The sequence below is a fragment of the Alexandromys fortis genome, unplaced genomic scaffold (assembly GCF_014885135.2).
Source record: "Alexandromys fortis isolate MF-2015 unplaced genomic scaffold, M_Fortis_MF-2015_v1.1 scaffold_137, whole genome shotgun sequence".
NCBI lineage: Eukaryota > Metazoa > Chordata > Mammalia > Rodentia > Cricetidae > Alexandromys > Alexandromys fortis.
In genome coordinates this window covers 3,264,976-3,289,194 of record NW_026068009.1, presented here as the reverse complement: position 1 = coordinate 3,289,194, position 24,219 = coordinate 3,264,976, and the positions used below count along the sequence as shown (strand labels likewise).

The 24,219-nt window shown below is 38.3% G+C and overlaps 1 protein-coding gene across 5 annotated transcripts in view; it reads right to left on the bottom strand.

Annotated features, from left to right (window-relative positions):
* Window positions 1-23,904, bottom strand: part of Nek1 (NIMA related kinase 1) — a 125,486-nt gene extending 101,582 nt beyond the window's left edge. For 4 of the 5 annotated variants that reach the window (XM_050161814.1, XM_050161816.1, XM_050161815.1 and 1 more), the window contains exons 1-9: window positions 23,503-23,904; window positions 16,873-17,020; window positions 16,372-16,468; window positions 12,719-12,816; window positions 8,905-8,988; window positions 5,364-5,431; window positions 5,157-5,243; window positions 3,408-3,462; window positions 1,302-1,502 (exon numbers count right to left, since the gene is read on the bottom strand). In XM_050161814.1, coding sequence (XP_050017771.1) covers window positions 1,302-1,502; window positions 3,408-3,462; window positions 5,157-5,243; window positions 5,364-5,431; window positions 8,905-8,988; window positions 12,719-12,816; window positions 16,372-16,468; window positions 16,873-16,989 — 807 coding nt within the window. In that variant the 5' untranslated portion in view covers window positions 16,990-17,020; window positions 23,503-23,904. Of the gene's footprint in view, window positions 1-1,301; window positions 1,503-3,407; window positions 3,463-5,156; window positions 5,244-5,363; window positions 5,432-8,904; window positions 8,989-12,147; window positions 12,204-12,718; window positions 12,817-16,371; window positions 16,469-16,872; window positions 17,021-23,502 lie in introns of those variants that run through there. The other variant, XM_050161818.1, reaches the window with a different exon arrangement.
* Window positions 23,905-24,219: the final 315 nt, after the last annotated feature.

Here is a 24,219-nt window from a genome sequence, read left to right as displayed (position 1 = left end):
AAAAAACCAAAAAAAAAAAAAAAAAAAAAAAAAAAAAAAATAGCACAAAGCACCTCAGTTGAATGCTGATGAACAAGTGATATATAGAAAATATATCTTAGGAACAAAATATTCAAGTTTTCATAAATTCAAGTGGTGCTTAAAACACCAGTGAGAAATTGGTGCTACGTGTACTAAACATGTAATATTAAATGCTCTGTTTGTTACTAATCATAATCTGCCACCCTTTTGCATATTATGTTTGGTAATTGAGGCTTTAACAATTTCCCTTTTATTGTTAGGAGGTGAATTCCAGTGTTTCAGCCTTGGGACTATGCCCTAACAACATTGGCAAAAGGGAGGTAGCTTCAGTGAGATTAAATGAAAGCTTTGTTTGTTATATGGTAGCTGCCAAAAAAATAACACTACCCTACATCTAAACAGCTTTTGAAAGAATTATTTTTTAACAAAGAAGCCTTGTAAAACACCACATTTCAGAAATTGTTGCCATGTTTTATACAAGTAACTTTTAACCTCCAAGCTGAGTTAGCCTTCTTGCTTACTAATACATTCTTTAAGTATTATTATTTAAAGGCACAGCTCTTATTTTCTGAAGAGAATTTGTTCTAAGGAATGTTCTCTTAAACCAGAAGCATATATCAGCAACAGGGTTATGTTTTGCTACATATCTGTTTTACAAAAGGAATTAATACTGATTAAATTAATAAATGGCCACAATAAACTTAAAAAGTAACTATATTTTCAGATGATCACATTTTTCAGTATTAATGCCATCTGACTTGACAAAATATTTTATAAAACCTGCCAAATGAAATTCAATTATCTCCACTAGTATTTGTTTTGTACCTATAATTGAAAACTAGAGGAAAAATTATATAGTAATATAGTATATGGACTCATACAAGTCCATAGAATCATGGTGTCCAACCGTTTTGTCAAATACAGTCATATCATGGGAATTATGCTGATATTATATTTATCTAGTATAATATATGGTAGTGATATATATTAACTACTTTGAACATGCATGTAATGCTAGACATTAAGCATTGTATGCACAGTATTATTTAATTCTCAAGCCACCCACAATATGGCTATATCCCTTAGCTTATAGCTTACAAGTAAGAAAAGTGAAGCACAAAAAGGGTTGATAATTTCAATTAGAAACCAAGGGAAAGGAAAGGGGCACCAATGCAGTCTGAGAAGGGCCTGTTGGCCCAGGCACTGTGGTGACTGCTATGGCCCTTCTGTTAGGTACCAGAACCTTATCGTTTAACTTTAGGGGTACCGGTGACACATACCTGAGGTGAGAGAAACTTTTCGATTCGTTTAGCTATAAAACCTTTCTCCAATATGGAGTTGACTGATGGTCTATCCCTAGGATTCCTTTTAAACAGCTGGGAGAGCAAACTGCGGAGATCATAGGAATAGTGCAGGGACACAGGAGGAAAGGATCCAGATATGATCTTCAGTACCAGGTTTTTCATGTTCCCAGCTTCAAACTAAAATCCAGAAAATAGATGCACATATATAAACCACAAAGAAACTGAAATGGGGATTATCAGGAACAAGCAATAGCTCTTTTCCCATTAATACAGAATAGAAATACAATCCTCTCCTAAGTAATGCAATCAGCATACTTCCTGCAGACTTTACCTAATCACCTAAAATTTCAAGACTGTCTTAAAAAAAGTAAAATATTAAAACTTGCAGTTAGAGTAAGATCTAATTGTTTGTGCAACATGCTAAGAGGTGAGGTATGAATATTAACAATGATTTTATAAGACAGAACAATAATCAAGATAAAAAAAGTTATGCAACCTAGTGATGTTCATTTAAGACCTGGTTTCTTCTGCCTCTGCTCTAACAACTAGTTAACTACTAAGCGAAAAACATTTGGGCAAAATAAGGAAGGACCTAAGAGAACACCTAACTACTTTCTCTTAGGCCACATCCAGAGCTTTCTGCTCTTCCAGAGAACCTCAGTTTGGTCCTGGACACCCACATCAGGTAGCTCAGGGCAGCCTTTAGACACACTCTTCTGACCTCCAACGATATGTGCAATCATATAAACGCAATGCGCTTTCATTATACATACATACTCATATAAATGTAAAAATACCTCAAGAAAACAATAATAAAAGACTTCAAGTAATATTAAACAATAAAAACAGACTATAAAGCTGCTCATATAATACAAGCAAATTATTGGAGAGGAGTAATTCAATTTATAAATAAATTAGAATTAAGATTAGGGGAAAATGACAAATACACACAGTTGTTTCTTGTTGGAATTGCTTACAGAACTTATTTACTGCTTTGTGATTTTATGTATTTTTCTTGAGTTTGAAAATACAGTACTGTTTAATCAGTGAAGGAAACAGGCTTGAAAAAAGAGGCAATAAAACTAAAAAATTTATTAAAATTAAATATATTTTGACAAGAACTCTCACTTTTTTTGCCTATTTGCTATTATTTAAAATATATGCCAATGGTGAAATTGTAAATAATACAAAGGTACTTCATGTGATATAATTACTTGGTAACATGCTGGGAGAGCCTTGGTTGATAAAATGCCTACTGTGTGAGCACAAGGATGTGGGTTCAGAACCCCAGAACACACACATGTAAAAGTGGATGGTCTGTACTCTCCACTGGGCTAGGCTGTGGGTAGAAGTTCACTAAAGTCAAAACAATGAGCAGGTTCTGTGAGCCTGTCGCAAAGATAAAGATGGTGAGCAATCAAGACAGACACCAGACATTGACCTCGGGCCACCCTGGGCACCTCCAACCTCACACAAGCATATTCCCATTATCAAGTACATACACCACACACAACAAACACAACAAACCACACACACACACACACACAACTTGAAAAATACACTGAAAAAAATTCTTTTATTGTTTTCCTTTTCTATGTTGACAGTTCATTTTTAACAAAAATGCTCTGGTTGTCACAGAAAATAAAATTCTTTAAATAACTTTCAATAACAATCTCAAAGAATTTGAATGCTTTTAATTTATTTTGTAGTTTTTCACACAAAATACTGCTAGCTAATCCAGACAGGCCCTGAACTTTCCATTCTTCTGCCCTCAGTCTCCCAAATGCTGGGAACACAGGCTTTTCCATCACACTTAGCTAAATATAGGTGTTTTGAAAGAACTTGTTTAAATGAAACTAACAAAAGAATTAGGGAAAATATCAAATTCATAGTAAATAAGTTTAGAGAAGGGGAATGAGATCTGTTTGTACTATGAAAAACAATGTTTGTGGGAGCACAAAATAGAGAAACAGCAGACACACAATGAGACTAAGTCAGTCTATTTCAGAAAACAGAACCTCCTCTCTGTGAGCATTCTCCGGAAGATGCCACAGCTCTGGAGACATCACAACATTTACTTACTGCGTGTTTAAGTGTACACAACTCATAGAGGACACAGCCCAAAGCCCAGATGTCACTGGGAAGACAAAAGAGAAATTTATTTTTAATATCAAAATATATTTAATTTTTTCACTTAAACAAATAGAGAATCCTTAGGGAAAATATGTGCTTTGCAAAGCATTTTAACTTGAAATTTCAAACTAGATAATAAAAGCAGGTATCTCGAATTACAAAAATAAGGGTGGCCTAAGCATTTACTTCAAAATTTCATTAAGGAAATTTGTTTTTAAAGAACAGTATAAAAACGTCATTTAATTTATTTATTTTACAAAATTCAACATGCTTTACTCAATTGTAAAGACACTACAAAATGAGAAACATTCATTTACTACAATCAAGTATGACAGCAAACCGAACAGTGTGTATGGTTGGGACCTCTGACTCGGAAAGGGGAGGAAACGGTCACTGTTGTTCAATGACGGAACTGTCCTCAATGGCGTACCACACAATCTTCTAGCAGCTTAGATGACTAGTAGGCTGATGTCATGCCCCCTCCTGCGGAGTCTGCATGATCTCTCCCGTAAGACATGGCACAAGCTTCAAGGAAGCATGACTGTAGAGAAGGTGTGTGTGTGCTATGCTTCCTGCATTGAGCCCTTGCACTTTTGGCATTATCTGCTTATGTTCTAAGGAACACAGTCTGGTTTCTTCTGGAAGGGAAGACAGTGTGCTTAAGTTTCTAGAGTCTATTGATGAGCCACTGCCATATACAAGAGGATATGATGCTAATGGGGGAAGAGGGGTTAACATTAAAGGCAAAAAGGTTTCCAGATTTAATCTGGTGCTTAGTAAATAAAGAACAAAAGGCAAACTTAGTTAAGCAATTAAGACAGATTCAGCAAAAAGGGGATAAGGATAGGAGAGAGAGAGAGAGAAATGCCTGCAACGTCTTGAGATTGGTTTGGGGGGGAAGGTTTGAAAAGGAGTTAGAAATATGGAGAAGGAAAGAAGTTCTTCTGCACAGATTGCAGAAATATAGAAAGACTGTAGACTATGTGACTGTTAACCACAACTGCTTCCCCTTAGCTCAAAATGCCATGAACTCAGATATAAACTTCAATATTAAGATTTATATTGAAACTAATGCCAAGCCATGTCTAGCGTGACCAACCGCAGACTCACACCAGGGACATCTGTCTGATGAAAATCTATATAATCTTGTATAATGACTAAGAATAATCTGCACTGCATGAAAAAACAATACATGCTGTTATGCAATCTTTTCTATATAAAGGATGAGCCTCATGCCTAGTAAAGACGCATTTAGATGTTATTCCCTTGAGTCTTGTGTCTGTCATTTGCCGACTCCTTACCCACCTATTCCTGAGACCCTGTCCTATCGGTCCCAGTGCCCCCGCTGAGCTGGTCCATCGCAGGCTGAGGCATTCAGGCACGTTCATGTGTCCCTCTGAATTTGGTTTCTTTATTGAGAATCTAGCATGCACTCTATACTATTAGCTACAGTTCCATAGAAAATGACTATGACAAAGAGAAGAGAACACTCTATTCCTAACTCTGACAAAGTGATGCTTGGTCAAGTTCTCCCAATGAGAGAGAGCTTTTACAATTCCCTCATCATATACTAAAAATCTAAAGATATACATGCTTACACATACATTATTCATATTAAAATAGTATTCTCAACGTTATTAAAAAAGTGTGACAGAAAGATTTAAATCAAACATATGTATTAAGTGTCACTCTAAATACCTTTTATTATTGTAAGGCTTGTTTTCGCAGATTTCAGGAGACAGGTAATATGGAGTCCCTATGCAAGTTCGAGCCAGTTCTACAGTACTAGAACAATAATATTGTTAAAGAAGAGAGAAATATTATAAGTTATTGCATATATACTACAGCAGATTCAATTTGACTGAGGACATTATATCAAAACAATACTTAATGGTGTTATGTTACCTATTAAGAACTCGAGCAATTCCAAAGTCTCCAAGCTGCACTGTCCCATCTTTGGTTAGAAATATGTTCTATGACAGAGAGAGAGAGAGAGAGAGAGAGAGAACAAAAAAAGCATCATTTCAGTCCAGTTATTTCTATGAGACATTGTTTTCTTGGAAAAATTAATCCAATTAAAAATTACTCTAGAATAACTAGATATTCCCATGAATATGCAAAAACTAACTCAAATTGGATTACAGACTATAAGAACTACAACTATAAATAGGAATAAACCGTCATGCTTTTTATAATAACTTCAAACAAAAACTGAAAGAAAAGAAAAATTGGCTTTTGTTAAAGCTAAAAACTTTGCACACCGTACGACACTGCCAATGAAACAAAGATGGGGCCAGTGAGATGGTTCAACTGGTTCAGGTGCCTGCTGCCAAGCCTGACACCTGAGTCTGACCATGATGAAAGGAGAACCAATTCCTGACAGTTGTCTGCTACCCTCTGCCTGCCTGCCTTAGCAGATGTGCACACCACACACACACACACAATGCAAACAGACTTTTTAGTAAAAGAAAATGGATACCCACAGAATGAAAGAAAATTATCTGTATTTGAAACAGATTTTTTATAAAAACTTATTTTATGAAAAAAAGTTTATGAATCAACTGTACCAAAAAAAAAAAAAAAAACAGAAAGTCAAGGCTGCTATGGTAGAACACGTCTCCCTAATCCTGGTACCAGAGAGGCATTGGAAAGAGATCTAAAACTCAAGATCACCCTTGGCTATACGTTAGGTTCAAAAGCCATGGTGGCCTACGGGAGACACTGCCTCAATACCCACCTCCCAAAATGACAATAGTGCACTTTGTTGTTGCTTTTAGACAGAGTCTCACTATGGAGCCTTAGCTGGCTTGGGATTCACTATGTAGACCAGGATGGCCTAGAACTCACAGAAATTTACCCACTTTTGCCTCTCAATGTGTGGAATACCACACCAGGCAAATAATCCAGTTTTAATACCAAAAAGCACATGTTATCAGCGTTTCATTTAAATGTCCTGAATACAGATATACAGACAGAAAGACCATCAGTGGTTACAATGGTCTCCATGGATAAGGAAAAGGTGTGACTGGGAACAGGCACACGGTACTCCTTTGGAGAGAAAAAAATTCAGTATATATACTAAAGTCAGTAAACTACGTACGGAAGGACAAATGGACAGACGAGGAGAGGGAGAGAGGGAGAGAGGGAGAGAGGGAGAGAGAGAGAGAGAGAGAGAGAGAGAGAGAGAGAGAGAGAGAGAGAGAGAGTCTGTATTTGTTGTAGCATCTGCCTGAAGGTCAGAGGACAACTTGTGGGTGTCAGTCCTGTTCCTGTACCATGTGGGTTCCAGGAACTGAACTCAATCAAGCTTAGCAGCAAATATCTTTACCCAATGAGCTCTCTTGCCATTCTATGTATATTTTAAACAGATAAATATAATAGGTAAATGCTTTACAATAAAAATTTTAAAAGATAAATTTGGAATAACCCTGCCCCCTCCCAAAAAAATCTGCCTAAAATTCTAATTGGCTTAAATATAACAAATTAACCTTAAGCGTTTCCAACAAGGGTCATGAAACACCCTATTTTTAACAATTTGCTCAATTATATTTTATTTATAAATACAGTGTTTCAATGCTGCTGGGATCTATCACACCTGGTAGAAAAAAATTAGAAATATTTTTTTTACAGATTCCTAAACTATGAAAGAGTGAAAAAGCAAGTTAATGGGGTAAGAGGAATTAAATTTTCTAGCAGTCATGAGACTTGCATCAGGTACATACAATGTGTGATGCCAAGATGACAGTAGGGTTGACTAGAATTAGTAAATGACAGAAGAGGAATTTGTGGCAGAAAATGGAGAGGGATACAGGAAAGATGAAGCATGAACTACCAGATAGCTCTTCCAACCATGCACCCTAGGAATATTAACTCCACAGCAATCTGCAGGCCAAAGAAGGCAAGAGGACAGGCAGACAGGGAGGGCTATGACATAACTGCACTCCTCCGTCCCCTTTCTGGGAGCTGAGAGAGCTCCAGTGAAAACCAAAGAGGAGTGTAAAATCAAAGCTGGGGCAGAGGTTTGATTACCAGCATTGAATCATCCCCCTCCCCAACACTCTCACACCACACACACCAACAGGAGAGAGAGATATGCATGAATACTCTAAAAATAATCCAGTTAGACATGAAGAAATCTAATCAAAAACCAATGAAATCATGAATGTGAGAATTCACTACAAATCCAACCCCTCAGCCCAGGGGAGCAGTGCATGCCCTTAATCCCAACACTTAGCACAAAGAAGCAGGAGGGTGACCACAAGTTCAAGGCCAGCCTGGTCTCTGGAATGAGACACTCAAAAACAAAGTCATAAAGCAGTATGATAAAACATGAACTGTAAATATGCTTACAAACTGCAAGGAGCCTGAAATCCCCACATTCTAGAGGTTCAAGCAAGAATGGAAGAACTCAAGACCAGCACGTGCTACAGAAAGAAAATATCAGGGCGAGGGCAAGAAATGACAAGGAACATCCAATAAAAAGAGAAAACATGAAAAAATGAAACACAACTGAGAACAGATATAGATAAAGCTGAATCCCATTTTCTTTAAAAAAATGGTCATTATAGTAAAAAAACTATGAGGATGAGACAAGTACTAACTTACAGAAAATTTCCAAGGGGCTGGGGGCTAGAGACAGACAGTCAAGTTGAGTACTTTCCTAGCAAGCTGTGGTAAGATCCTGACACCAAACAGAAGAAAAAGGCAAAAGGAAGAAGCATAAACCTACTTAACTGGGAAAAATAATTAATAGCCAATGAAGAGATAATGAGAAAGATATGAAAGAACAAAGAAGACATTTGAAGTGATGTATTTAGATTTATTTAAAAGAAAATCCAGAGACCAAGATCTCCAGAATATTTCTAGCCAATACAGATTCACACACACACAAAAGGGACGGTGTAGTGAATAAAAAATTAACCTCACTAATACACTACTTGGCAAAATTTCAGACCAAAAGGCACAAAGTGAATCTCAATCTTTCAGAAAAAAAAAATCACAATGGCTTTAATCTGAATGTCAAGTCTTGATACCAAAAAACAAATTACCATATCTTACAATTTTATAGAAAAACAATCCATGTCTAGAAATTTACATCTGAATTATTATTTAGAGAAAAGGGAAAAGGACACGCAAAATCTTAAAAAACAATTAACTTCCATACATTGTTTTTCATTTATTCTATGAGAACGAAGGAGAGTATAAAATACTATGGGGAAAAGACAGGGGATATCAAGTATTTGAATGAGCAGGACTGACTGAAAGGACAGGGCTGCTGTTTCCAGAACTGGAGAACTTACTGCCTGGCGAGTAGACTCACGCCGCTAAACCAGCACCAGGATGCTAAGGTCTGAAGACCCCAGAGAATCTAAGCCAGCTTTGGCTAGAGTTCCAGGCTGACTTAAGCAAGACTGTGAGAACCTGTGGTAAACTATAAAGAACATACCTGTGACTTTATGTCTCGGTGAAGAATTTTTCTATCATGTACATGCTTCAAAGCCAAACATATCTGTACAAACCAGTCCAAAATCTAGAGAGAAACATCACATTAAGAACATTTAGGCTACAATTTCTTTGGACTTTGCCAATACTAACACTAGTAGGTATTCAAGCCAACTGACAAAGAGAAATAGGTATAATGCATACTAAATATGTTACACACTGCAAAGTATGGAAAGATATGAATGAAAAGTATAAATAATTTATACTTTATTATGGATTAGTGCTAGGTGGGTAAGTTTGGTAAGTTTATCTTTTTTCTGTATCTTTTCAATAAAATTAAAAGTTACCAAAAAAAAGATAAAAATTTAGAAGGCATCTACCAAACACCTCTAACCGTATTCACCACAGATAAATAGTCTCTGGAATTGTCAGTTAGAAGGAAAACAAATTTCTACCTCACCTCTTCATGCCAAAATAATTACAATTAGACAGTATTATTAAACATAATAATAAAACAAAACATTGGTCAATTTTAATAATTTTTGACTGACACATGATTTTCAAAACAGAACACAAAAATACCCCTCTCCAAAGTCCCACGGTAACTTTGCTATACAAAATTTAGAACATCTTTGTAGCAAAATATATGGTCAAGTTTAATAACAATTAGAGAAAAATCCTTGAATGTAACTGATAGGTTGCTAATTCTCAAATGTGCAGAAGTTCTTTCACATCTCTGGGGAAAGGCCGGTGACTATAACAAGAGATGACAGAGACTGGCAAGACCAATGACACAAAGGAACAAAGGACGATAAACACATACAGGAAATACTAACTTCAGTTAAAAATAGCAACCAGGAGCCGGGCAGTGGTGGCTCACACCTTTAATCCCAGCACTCGGGAGGCAGAGGGAGTTTGAGGCCAGCCTGGTCTACAGAGTGAGTTCCAGGACAGGCACCAAAGCTACAGAGAAACCAAAACAAACAAACAAACAAACAAAAAAATAGTAACCAGGGAACCAGGGAATATCCCACTGTAACGTGAGATGGCTCAGAATGTGGTACAATGCATACCTACCTCATTTTCATATTTCCTCTGTGAGGAGGTGGTAATCATTTGATAAAACACAGAAATTGAAAATTCACATGTCTTTTAAACTAGTAATTGCAAATTCAGATTTATTACAGATATAGTCTCAGAAATGTCAAAATATGTATACAAGGGGCGTATGGTTTAGTACTACTTGTTTATTAAACAATCTACATGTCCATTAAGGGGACTGATAAATTACTGATAGCCCTGTACTATGCAGCCACTGAGAAGGAAACAACTCTGCGTACAGGACTCAACGCTGTCAACTGAACCAGACGCTGCAGAACAGTATGTAGAGCGCACTCCCAGTTTTGAAAAGGCACATGCTTCTATCCCATCTGAACTGGATCAGCTATGCACTTGTACTTACAGTGTGTGCCTGTGTGAGCACAACAAAGATTACAGAAGTGGACTGCAGAATAACGTGTGAGCAGCTTTACTTGTTACACGTGCTTTTAGTATTCTTAAGGAACAAAGAGTACATTTAAAGTCACAGAAAATTAATTTTAAAATATTTCTCTAATGAAACACCCCTTCATGTGAGGTGGCAGCAGAAGGCTTACTAGTTTCAGGTCACGCACATGATAAAAGCCCTATTTCCAAAGATAATAAAAACAAATACTAAAACTAAAAAACCCTCTCAGTTAATTATTTTTTTTAAATATTTACTAAGAGAGAATAGCAGAAAATTGGAAATGCCTTTTCATACAGACATAGGATTCTGAGTAGAAAAAGTGACTTCAAGAGTACATACAGTGGTAGAGACTCACAAATCCCTGTGAGGAAATGCATCTGACTAAGGGAAAGACAACGAGAAGGCTAAGTGGAGACAACTGCCATGGAAACTGGAGTGGAAAGGAAGTGATCCTGGAGTCTCGCCACCTTACTCTACAGAGTTCCTGTTACCTTGTTTCCCACGCCTGTTCTGTTTGTCAAAAATATATTGAACGCAGCACAGAGATGTGTAGGAATCAGCTTTGCAGAATGTTACTGAAAGAGCTCACAAATTAACAGTCATCAAGTTTATTCTGTAAAGAGTTAAGAGAAGCTGGGGCAGGGGTGGCACACACCTTTGATCCCAGCACTCAAGAGGCAGAGGCAGGAGGATCTCTGAGTACTGCCTGGTCTACAGAGTGAGTTCCAGGACAGCCAGGGCTACTCAGAGAAAACCTGTCTCAAAAAAAACAAAACAATAACAAAAGAGGGGGAGTAAGAGAGTATACAGCTGAGGCTTAAAAGTCATATGGTCTCTATCTTAACTTTCCCACCATAGTAATAAAGCAATCATAAGCTATTTGCAAACAATTATGCTGTAATAAAATTTCATTTTCAAACAAAGATGGGGGGGCTAGATTGGGGCTATAAAGACTGTTAGAGAGATGAGCAAGTAACTCAGAGACTCCAGAGGGGTCATGTGCTAATCTTAAAGCTACAGAAGCACCAGCCACGCCTGGAGATGATAACACGGTGAATGTATGAACTAAGTAGTGACCTCAGGGATAGAACAGTAGGGAAAGACTCCTGTCGACTTCATTGTGTGACTCTGAAAAAAAGATCACTTTGAAATTAAATAGAAGTCGGTTCAAAAGCCAACTATATGATTGAGGAGAAGTTATTTAGCCTCTGCTAGATTCCTTATCTACTAAATAGGAAAAACTGTCCAGAGCCATAAGATTTAAAAAAACAAATACAGCCCTCCATCCTCCTTAGCAAAAACATGCATATAAATTGAGACTAGGTGATAAAGAGAAATGCAGAAGGAATTTAAAGATAGAAAAGACCAAAGAAAAGCAATTATGAAAAATTTAAAAGAAATTGGGACTTGAGCTGAACTTTAAATAATGAAAGTAGAATAATAAGACAGCTAAGGGAGATGTTACAAATATAATCACAATAAAATACAAGAGGAAGAGATAGATGTACAAATACAAGGTTCAACAATACAAAATTCATGCTCAGTAAATATCTGTTAAAATAAATAATGGATAGGGTTAGGGTTAGGGTTTAGGGTTAGGGTTAGGGTTAGCGTTAGCGTTAGGGGTTAGGGGTTAGGGTTAGGGTTAAAAATAAATAAATAAATAAATAAATAAATAAATAAATAATAGAAAGATTTATTAAAAAAAAAATGAGGCTGCTTAGGTAAGGTGGGACGTACTTTATAGACTCCGGTAGTCAAATTAGCTTTCATACTGCTGCAAATGCAAGGCTTCCAGGGCTAGAGTTATTTAGCAAGACTGTACTTCAGGAAGATATCCTCTGGGAGCAATAAGATAGACTGGCAGAACACAGAATAACCAGTTATAATAATTAGGTTACACGCATGCATATATATGCACATATACAAGTATGCAACCTAATATATTATTACTATTATATGTATGCACACATACATATGCATGTGGGATGTAGCTATACATACAAGAATATATTATAGATAGGAAACTAAGCAAAGATGGTAGTTAAATTAGAGATGAGACTAAAATATTGGATCTAATACCAGTCTGCCCTAGCAATTACAATTAGCATCTGGGTGTGGTGGCATACATCTATAGTTTCAGCACTGAAGTGGTAGAGGTGAATGATCAGAAGTACCAGGCCAGCCTGGGCTACCTGAGACTCCATCTTCTGTTCTGCACCTCCACCCCACCAATAACTATATACAAAATCACATTTTGAGTTGGTTCTTGGTAGCAGGGTAGGAATCAAGCTCCTATGTGCCAACCCACCTGATCTTCTTGAAACAAAGCACCTTTCTGAGCATTTATTCGTTTAAACAGATCTCCTCCTTCACAGTAATCCATTACTATGTAGAGAGAGCCATTTTCTACAAAATATAAACATCAAATCCCATTTTTAAAATGTTGCATCAAAATCACAGTTAAATTAAGGTACTTAAAGATTTGCTAAAAAAGCAGCATCTAGCCAAGAATGGACCATCTTCAAAAGGATTAGGACACAAAGTCTAGGAACGCTGTCTGTACGGGCTGTATAATGATTTAAGTTTCAGGCAACTCCATAATCAACCATTTTTCTAACAAGAATACACCACCTGAGTAGAGAACAATGTTCATACCTTAATACTTCAAGAACATAAATACAATGCAGAATATATGTTTGCTCAATTTCCTTAAATGCTAAACATAAAATCATGTTTTCCCACCCATTTTTCAGAACCCTTAGACTTGAAATGATCACTAGCTTTCAGTTTTGAATTATTCACTAGAATTAACTGCTCATTAAACACAAACTCAACAATAAATGATATAATGATCTCTGTGGATTCAACAGCAAATAAGGCACAGCCTCCACCTCCAATCCCAGGGGTCTCTTTTATTCTCTTATATATCTTTATGCAAGGAGAAAGGATCTTCTGTGTCTCTTTCCATCATTAGAAAGGCCCAGAAAACAATCATTCTTTCTACTACCAACTTTTTTCATGCAAGGAAGAGTGATCAATATGACTTGTAACATGTATTGAGCCATGACTCACTAAGGAGACTATCACAACCAAAGAGTGGTGTTCCTACTTCTTGTATCCTTATAATGTGCACAATGGCCATATTTCTAGAAACACTCATTCCTCTCTATTTCTAGTGGCATTGTAATTGAGGGTTCTTATATGCTCTTCTGATATACCGCCTAGAATCAACCATTAGAACTAGATACTGATCTGGACCAAACTAATTAAGGATCTAGTATGACTATAACTAGATGGAAAGATCCTCTCAATATACATGCTAAAAATGACAAAATAAAATGGGGCTGGAGAGATGACTCAGTAGCTAAGAGCACTCAGAGGACCTGAGCTTGTTACCCAGCACCCACAGTGGCTCACAGTCACTGATAATTCCAGTTCCATGGGGTCGATTGTTGCCTTCTGACCTCCAAGAGCACAAACATGTACACGGTGCACTTAGATGCACACAGGCAAACACACACATAAAGTATAAATAAACCTTAAAAACTGACAATATAAAAAAAACCCCTCTATACAATCCACAAGTTGTACATAGAGAGTCATCATCTATACACTTATTAATAGTTAAGACTATTTAGGGAGGAAACACAGCAGTAACAATAGCTAATTCCAAGATAAAATAATGGTATTTCAAAGATAGCTGAAAACAAACCTTCTATACTTTGGAAGCTAAGTGTAGTACCAAGAAGCCGAAGAGGGAAGATTTGCAAGTTTGAGCCTAATCTGAGTTACATGGCAAGAGCCTGTATCAAAGCTGGAGATAAAACTTGGAAGTGTTTGCATAGAGTACACAAAGCCCCATATCTGATCTCCAGCACTGGAAGATGGGGAAACGGAGAGGTGAGACTACGGGAAGTTACACAGAACACAAATTTGAGAAATGTCAGGGATTCAGTATATGAATTAGCTATATTTTCTGCTACTCAGATCTCTAGTGGAGCAAATTTTCATTTGTTCTCTCCTTCTCTCTCCCCTTCCCATCTCCGTCTCCCCTTGCTCCCACTAATCTACTCACTGCTTGCATGCCTGCTTGTCAAGGTCTCTCTAGATGTTGCTCAGGCTGGCTTCAAACTCACAATCCTCCTGATTCTACCTCCCTAGTACTAACTAGTATTGCAGGTGTGGCACCACGCCCAGTTTTAAATCAATACCTACTTAAATATATAATAACAGAAAAGGATTTCCTTTGTTAGAGAAGTAATGATCTGTTTTGTATTCTTTCTAACATCATACCACCACCTGTTTGTCAGATTAATTTGCACAAGACTATAGATACACAAAAACCCCTTCATCACTAATAGCCTTACAGACTTTTAAAGGACCCCTAATACCCAAAACTACTACCTTAGAAACTGCTTGATGTTGAAACAAAACAAAACACAAAAAGCAGATAAGCCAGTGACATAGACAGAGAATAACTAAGAGCATGACAAAAACATTAGCGGGACATGAAATAGAAAACTCAGTACAAGCGCACTGCTGGGCTATTTCTAGCACCTTTCCTTTACCACTACTAAGTTTAGAAGCCAAAAGCCCCAGACATTTTAATTACTGTTTTCTAACAGTTTGGGTGTGAATTTGTGTTCATTATAAAAGACATACGTGTGCTATATATGTATGGCATGTCTTAGCTATAATTCAAGTGCAGTGTTTCCTGGAGTTCTGAGAGATGTTGGAGCAAGTTGATCAGATCTGAAGGGCGGTCATGGGAAAGTCCATTGTAGCTTATCTGGCAGAAATTCACAGCTCTGCACTGGCTAGTGGGTCTGAAATAGGGACAGCGTGGACCAGTACTGTCCCCAGTCTCCCCGCAAGTAGACAGTGTCTGATGTGGACTGGATTAGTGGGCTTCTAGCTGCTATCCACTGTAGAGCTGCTTCTTTGCTACTGGAAAAACTCCCACAGCTTTTGAGTTACAGAAGTCTTCAGAATTGTGGTGCCAGGGCAGAGAGAAAAACCAAGCACTTTGTTTCCCTAACACAGCACGTGTCATGTAGGCACAGAAAACAGGCTAAGAATCAACACTGGCTGTCAACCACGCTAATTGCTAGGGAGTTCGAATGGGGGTGAACTTAGAAGAACCGAGAACTTGTAGTCATGCCTGTCTATGCCTTCTGAACATTTATGGTGATAGGTAATGCTTAAAATGAAGTACATTTGAATCATTCAGATGACTCCTAGGTGCAGATGGGCCCGTTCACCACGTTCTAGGATGGACTGGGAGGGCCCATGAGGACCCACTCCTAGATGAGGATATATGGTAGTTAAAGGCTACTGGGCAAGGACGAGTCATTTTTCCTCAGGGCTGTCATCACTGGTAAACTGCCCAAGAAATAACCCCATTATGGAAGTCTTTGACACGACTACATTGTGGGAACTCCTTCAGTCAGCACCCCATACCTGTCCACATGCAAGCAACCCTAGTTAAAGTCTGTGGGTTATTAAAAAGAGAAGACATGAAAGTAGGAAGGGAGTGCTTGGAAGAGGAAAGCAATGGGCTGCAGGTGGAATATGATTAAGTTATATGCATGTATGAAATCATCAAAAATAAGGTAATGGTTTTTACAAAAATCAAGATCAGAACATTTTCTCAGTGTCAGTAGAAATACTTATAGGGAAATTTAAGATTAAAATACTGCTATTAATTTTGCCCACTCCAAATTTTTGTACTATACTGCTTCTTCTTAAGTAATTGTTAATAACAGTAAGTCAATATTAAGCTATGAGGGTATCACTACTATCCTAGAATCAAACTAATACTAACATGCATATTTATCAAACAACAAAAACAAAAAGTATTTTTACTGAAAATACATTCACAAAATAATTCCTTAAAGGAAAATACCCAAAAGTTGTAAGTATCTTAGAGCTTATTTTAAATGTTTGCAAAATATATCTGACCTTCAAATGATTCTTTATATTGGACAATATTTGGATGCTTCATGTTTGCCAACACTGCAACTTCTCTCCTTGATTCCTGCCGTTCTTTGCCGGACATCTTAAATGGAAGAAAATAGTAAAGCCACTAATAAAGGTAAAAGTCCATCTATAAGAGAGTGGTTAAAAATGCTACTAATACAGCACAATAACAATAACAAACATTAACAACTATAGCAGTAAAGTTACAAAGGAATGAACTGAATCCGTAAGGGAAGCCCATTAAGCGTGCCCAATCTACAGTAAGTTACAGGACTGTAAGTATATGTTTCTACATACCATACAGGAACAAAGAGGAAAAAATCTGAGAGGACACACAGACTCCAGTGACGTAGTGGTCCTGATGGGATCATAGCACTCTTCCTCACTAGGTTATGCGTTTCTCTGATAAATATTAAATATTTAATATTTGGTCCTATAGTGACCAAATTACTACTTCTGCAACCAAAGTAAAAATGTACTTACTCTTGAAATGTTAATTTCCTTGATAACATAATGCCTGCCATCCTCTGTGGACTTAACAAGAACAGCTTTTCCAAATGAGCCTTCTCCAATCTTCTGTAGTCTAACATACTTCTCCATGGCTCTTTCTTAAGGCATTTTTATAGGGTAGCTACATGCAAAAGAATTAGCAGAGATTAGGCAAGTCTTAATACAAAGATATTTAATATCTTGACTGAAACTTACACTTTCCACTTAGAACAAAACAAGAAATAGTGATGTTTCAGTTTTATTAGAATGCTTTGAAGTATCCAGCAGTAAACATATTTACAACACAGGCACATAAAGGCAATCTTTTTCCTACATGAACCAGTAGCATTATTTTATTATATTAATAAGAATAAAGCTTAGTAAGACAATTTTTCAAAGTTGTTTCAACAATTCAAGGTAAAATTTCTGTAGGTATATTTTGTTATTTATTGTAAGGATTTTCTTAGGATAAAATCTGAAATCAAAGACTATGCAGGTGTTAATTAAAGCTTGCAAACATATTACTTAAGCATCTTGCAGAAATATCTGTCAGAGCATGGTCCAAGAACGAAGGCATGTGAGAATTGTGAGAATTCCTGAGTGCTTGTGAGAAAACTCCAAGAAAACACAGTCTTGTGACCTCGGTTTTTTTCAAAACACAGAACTGTTCTTAAAATGTGTTGTCGTGCTTAATCCAGGTGTAGTGGACAGACGTGTGTTTATTTCAGCTGCTGTCATTCATCTGCTCTGTGGAAAAAATGTTTTCCCGTGATTGTGCTCTTTACTCTTGTGACTCAGCCCTCAGAGCAGAAACTGCTGCTGCTCTGAATAAAGGTGGCTATCGCATGAGACTTCAGTCCATCTCCTCTTTAGGCCCCACTCTCTCCGGTTCACAGAGCCACTAGAGTGGTAAACATCTACTACGGTAACCAACACTGTATAAAATGCTGACTCTTAAACACTTTTACCAACAGTGGCTATTCTTTATAAAGATATCAAAGAAGCAACAAAAGGCAGTAGTTAAAGAGCTGGCCTGCAAGATGGCTCAGTGGGTTAAAGGCACTTGCTAAGCAAGTTTGGAGACCAGAGTTGGATCCCTGGAAGGAGAAAACTCCACAAAAAAAGCCAAGGCTTCCACATATGCGCATGGCATACATGCCCCCACTCACATCTGCACTTGCAGTTTTAACAAACTTCAATGTCTAAAAAGAGCACTGGACCCTTAAAGCTTGTGGTGGTTTGAATAAGAACAGCCCCACAGGCTCATATACTTGCATTTTTAGTCCCCAGGTGAAGAACTCTTAGGCTAGAAGGCGTGGCCTTGTTGGAGGAGGTTTATCACTGGGAGTAGGATTTGAGATTTCACATGACCATAGCAGGCCCAGTGCCCCACTTTCCTCTGCAGACCCGCCTGTGGATCAGGATGTAAAGGTATCAGCTACCACTCCAGCACTGTGCCATGCCTTCCTGCCTGCCGCCATGCTCCCTTCATAATGAACTAACCCTATGAAACCATAAGCAAGTCCCTAGTTAAATTCTTTCCTTTGTAAGAGTTGTCTTGGTCACTGTGTCTCCACACAACACTAAGACAGAGCTAAGTCCTGGTTCTAATACTTGTCACATGACCTTAGACCAGTGGGACTCAACCTGTGGGTTGCGACCCCTTGGGCAGTTGAACTATCCTTCACAGGGGTTGCCTATCAGATATCTACATATGAGATATTTACATTATAATTTATTACAGTGGCAAAACTACAGCTGTGAAGTAGTAACAAAATAATTTTATGATTGGGGGTCACCACAGCATGAGGAACTGCATTAAAGGGTGCAGTATCAGAGCTGTTGAGAACCACTGCCTTACACTAATGCTTTCTGTATCTCAATTTATTCACCTATAAATGTAGATAAGCACAGTATGCACTTAAAGAATCACTGTGAGGGGTAATTAAAGCAATATACTAAGAACAGCCTAAGGCATGTGTCACTGTGTTCCTGTTTCTGATGGACAGTACTACATTTCAATTCTTCTGCTTACTGATAAATCTGAAAATTTCTTCCATATTTATTCAACATTTGTACTTCCTGTAAACTGTTTGCCCAGTTCTACTTGCATAGTCTTTTATTAGTATGCAAAACTTTACTATTTAATGAAATATTCATCTGTCATAAAAGTAAAAACTTTATTTTTGAGACAGGTTTTTAATGTAATCCAGGCTGGTCTCAAACTAACTGTCCTCCTTTTCAGTCCTAAATGCTGGGGTACAAGTGTGTACCTCCACGCCCAGCTTAATATGAACTGGCTTGATTAGTATACCTCAAAGATTTTCCAACCAAGATAGTTGTTAGTAGCTTGGCTAATCCTAGTTGTCAACTTGACTATACCTGGAATCAACTAAAACCCAAGCAGCTGGGCACGTCTGTAAGGGATTTTCTTGGCTGGATCATTTGAGGTGGGAAGACCCATTCCAAATCTGCATCACTTGAGATCAGAAGACCCATCCTAAAATCTGGGCTACACCTTTGGTGACAGTCCACATAAAAGGATATAAAGGTATCAACTACCACCCCAGTACTACGCTATGCCTTCCTGCCTGCCGCCACGCCATGGAGGACAGACGCTTTGGCTCTTTACCTGCTTGCCTTCACTCCTGAGGGCAAACTCATCTAGCCCACTGCTGAAGCACCCCTTCACTGGCATTAAAAACTTCATCTTCAGGATTGAAGACTAACCTTGTGGACGAGATTCTTTGCTTTTCCATCTGGTCACAGCCATTGTTGGGCTAGCTAGACCACAGCCTGTAAGCCATTCTAATAAAACCCCTTTGATATATCAAGACCCATCTATTCTGTTTCTCTAGAGAACCATGACTAATACAATAGCTTTAACAATTATAATTTTAGGATAAATCAGAAAAAATACACTAGGTAATGAGAGCTTAAGAGAGGAAGCATGTGAAAGTCATAAAAGCAGTAATCAACACAGCCAGGGGCAAGATTTCTCTTCTGCAGAATACATAAATTCACTATTTTAGTCTGAAACTAATACTTTATTCACCCAAGTTGCTCTGTTTCCATTCACAGCAAGCACATTCCAATGTATAATTCCCTTCTAGGAGGAAATGGGCCTTCAGGAAACTTAAAGTATCTGCCACAGTTCACCACCTCACCCACCAATACTAAATTTTTAAATTTCCCTTAAAAAGGTTCGATTTTCTTAACTTACAGAATTCATAATATAGTCTGAAAACTAAAGGTTAAAATCCAGCCGTAGTGAAATTGATAATTATCTTATTAATTTTTGTGAAAAAAGAACCTTCCTCGACATTAATAAACATTATAATCAGATCTCATTTCAATTTCTATAATGAAAATTCTTTTAGCAACTTTGAGAACTAAGAATTAAAACATTATCATAAAAATCCAGCCATCAACAGTAGGATAGAGAGGAAAAGTCATTCCAAACATGGCCTACATTGAATCAACTGGCATAGTATAATGGGTATCTGGGAATCAGCCAAAACTTAATGCTATTCCCAGAACATGGAAGCTCAATGTATCATATTACTACACTACTTAGAGATGATAAACTCATCTTAGAAGACTCAATTCCATGAAATAAAATTACATTAAACAATAGCCACATAATGAGGTTATTTCATAACCGTCATTGTTTTGTGACTTTTTCAAAGAGAGGAGAAAACAAAATTTGCCAGTTTGGCACTTTTTCCAAATTTAATTGCCAATTCCTTTCTAGATACTATACCAAAAAGGCAGAACCTATTAGTGTTCCTATTCTATAATTCTATTGCCATGCACATACTGAGCTTTGTGGTTCTAATTCAGTAAAGCCAAATTTACTGCTCTTGGTAAAAAGAAAATAATTCTAATTGCCATCAAACAATGATAAACACATTGTTTATCAATGGTGTGGGAAGTCCTGTCTATGTGTTGCTTTTCTTGGTTAATAAATAAAGCTGTTTCAGACAATGGCTTAGCAGAATAGGGCAAGGCAGGAATTCCAAGTACATAGAGGAGGAGAGAGAGGCAGAGTCAAGGAGAAGCCATAGAGCTACAGCAGGAGACGCCAGAAGAAACCTTACTGGTAGGCCACAACCACATGGTGATAAACAGATTAATAGAAATGGGTTAATTTAAGATATAAGGGCTAGCTAGCAATACAACTAAGTTACTAGCCAAACAGCATTGCAAATAATATAGTTTCTGTGTGATTATTTCGGGTCTGGGAGACCAGGAACAAACGAGCAGCCTCTACCAACAGGTACCTTTCTGTGCAATCAGACTCATGTTAATGAGTTTCGGGACACATGACAAGTTCTCCTTTTCTGCAGTCAATGTAAATCAGAAGGAAAACAAGCTACCTATTTCATAGTTGTTAGACTTTACAACTAATTTATTATACTAGAAAACAGTTTCAAATGAAGTGAAAGAAAAGATAATAACATATACCACCTGCATCAACTGGCTTTCTTACACAACCAGGACCATGCACCTAATGGTGGCCCCACCCACAGTAGACTGAGCTCTCCCACACCAATCGTTAATCAAGAAAACGCTCACAGACATGTACAGGACAATCTGACTGAGGCAAGCCTTCAAGTGAGACTCCCTTTTCCAAGATATGTCTAGATTTGTATCAAGTTGGCAACAAACACATTTACATAAGAAATAGTTCTGTAAAGACACAAAAACTAGTAATATTGCTTTTAAAAAGTGAAGTGAACAGTTGAGAATTCTTTGATCTTTTGTATTGTCTGAATTTTGAACTATAAGAATTGATTAGCTAGTCAAAATAATAAAGTTAAACTTTTAATAAGCCATGTATACTGATACAAGTAGGAAGAACACTGAGCAAATCAATTTTTTAAAATGTATGTATTTAGAAAGACAAACTGTGGGGGGGCGGGGAACAACTTGTGGGAGTCAGTTCTTTTCTTCCACCATGTAGGTAGGTCATGGAGACTGATCTAAGGTCATCAGGCTTGGTGACAATCTTGCTGGCCCTACTTGAATATCTGAACAGGAAAGGGGATACAGCTTGGCAGCAGAAGCACCTACCTAGAATGCACCAGGCCCTGGGACTAATCCTTAGCATTGAAGGAGAAAAACCTTAAACAATGACCCATTTCCAAACTTTTTTACCTTAACATTTAAAGTTTGCCACAATATCATGTTGCTTTTTAAGTATGTCAATTATGTTCCAGAAAAAAAATACCATAGCTCTAGACAAATTAGGTATCTTCCTTTTTATTCTAAGAACTATTACAAATAAGCAATGTTTGACACAATAGTATGAACCACATGTGAAAACGGTCAGATTACATGAATTTAAAACTGCATCTCCATCAATCAGGAAAACACATACTGACAGGCAGTAAGCATAGCTGTTTCAGATATTTGATGGACAGGTTATTCCAAAGGGAAACATTAGGAATAGATGAAAACAGATGCCAAGAAATTTCCTGGTACTGCCTACAGGCAAAGTCTATACACCAGTTCTTCCAAAACAATAGAAACAGCCTGAACTGTAAGAAGGGGTCAATGTATCTTCTCAGAGAGGAAAATCCTTCTCTATTTTCCATAACTGAGAATAAATTAGAAAACAAAAATAGATGATTGCTACTATTTATTTTTTACAGTATGTGTTTTCTCCTTGGTAAATATATTCAGGCAACATTCAAGGAGTTTGAGGTAGAAACCAACATACAAAGACAAACTTAATGTGCATGAAAAGCTATTATGTCCATAATTTAGAAAAGAAAGCAGACTAGAGAGTAAAATCTGCTTGGGATACAATGCTAATGTATTATTAATATGACCTCAAAAGAACTTCTATGGTGAAGTTCCACAGCTTTTATCAGATTTCTAACAGACTTTTTTCTGCGTAAAAACCAGTTTCCCCACAAAATAGGTTACTCGGGTTTCCCTAGAAGAGACAATTTTAACTGCAGACATCTAGATTCTCAAAAGTAAAAACAAAGAACTACTCTTTGTGTTTGGCTGCAGCCCTTCATCTCTACTTACTGCATCTTAAGAAAAGCCCATCATTAGCGCTTAGACGGACTAGAGCTTTTAAGCCTTCACAAACATTTCTAATGTGATTTATGTAGGCAATAAAAATATTTCTGTTTCTCGGAGGTCTTACAGGAGAGAAAAAAAATTGATCGGGCAGATAACCTGCCTAGAAAAAACGAAGTCCTGTATCCAATCCCCAGGAACCCTTCCCAAAGTTCCACTAAATTATTAAAGTAGTAAAATTTTGAATACTTTACACATGCAAATTGTGTCACGTCATGAAGAGAAGTGATACATTAGCTTTTAGGTTAATTGGTTAACTGTTATTCATTTTCTCATTAAAATACACAGATAACATCAAAGGCATCTAATCCATTTAAATGACTGCTTATCATCCACTAAGATTGCACTGTCATTTTATATCAAAGAACTGCTTGGAGCGACGAGTTTACATTTTAATGAGCTGAAGGTGCTTCACGTGCAAACACTTGGGTGGGCATCCATGCACTTTACAGAGCGTCCATACAAGTCTCCTGGCTCCCAGTGACTTCACCATCCTGCCTACCACTGCTTCCCCCACGAGCAACTCACCTCAATGACACAGGACTTGAGTCAGAATAACAGTGGCGACCATAAGCACCGGTCTAGAGGCAGCAGGGTCTTCCCCTAGGGCTTAAGGCAGCGGCACCACGGTGCACTTTGAAAAAGGCATGCTGAAAGAGAAAGCGAGTCTGCTTCCCCAGCAGCCGCTCACAGCCCAGGCTGCGACTCCCAACCCTGGCACGGGTCTCCGGCTGACGCGTCAGGCTCGCCTCCCGCGGGCCAGGCACAGCGCCCGCACCACGGATCCCGGCTCCGCGGACGACACAAACACAGCGGTTTCTGACCCCTTGGAAACGGCGGCGGCACAGGGGGAGTGCCTTGGTACCGCCCCCAACTCCACAGGGCCAGGAGGCTGGGCCGGGCGCGGAGGGGGCTAGTTGCCGCCCGCGTCCTCCCGCCTCGCCACAGTGACCATGGATTCCGGGCTGCGGGCAACTGCACCGGCTCAAGGTAGGGACGCCCCACGTAGCCGCCCCAAAACCCTGGGGCTGAGGTTGGGGAGAGAGGAACGGCCCGCGTCACTGTCGCCGGCGTGTGACGTCAGCGCGCAGGGGCCTACTCGCAAAGGTGCTGCAGGGGAGGAGCCGGAAGACGCGGCGGGGCGGGGCTAGCCGAACGGTGCGAACGGGGCGGTACCTGCAGCGCGGGGCGGCACTAGCGGGGATGATAGGGACGGGGCTTTGGGGAAGGGAGGGTTACGGGACT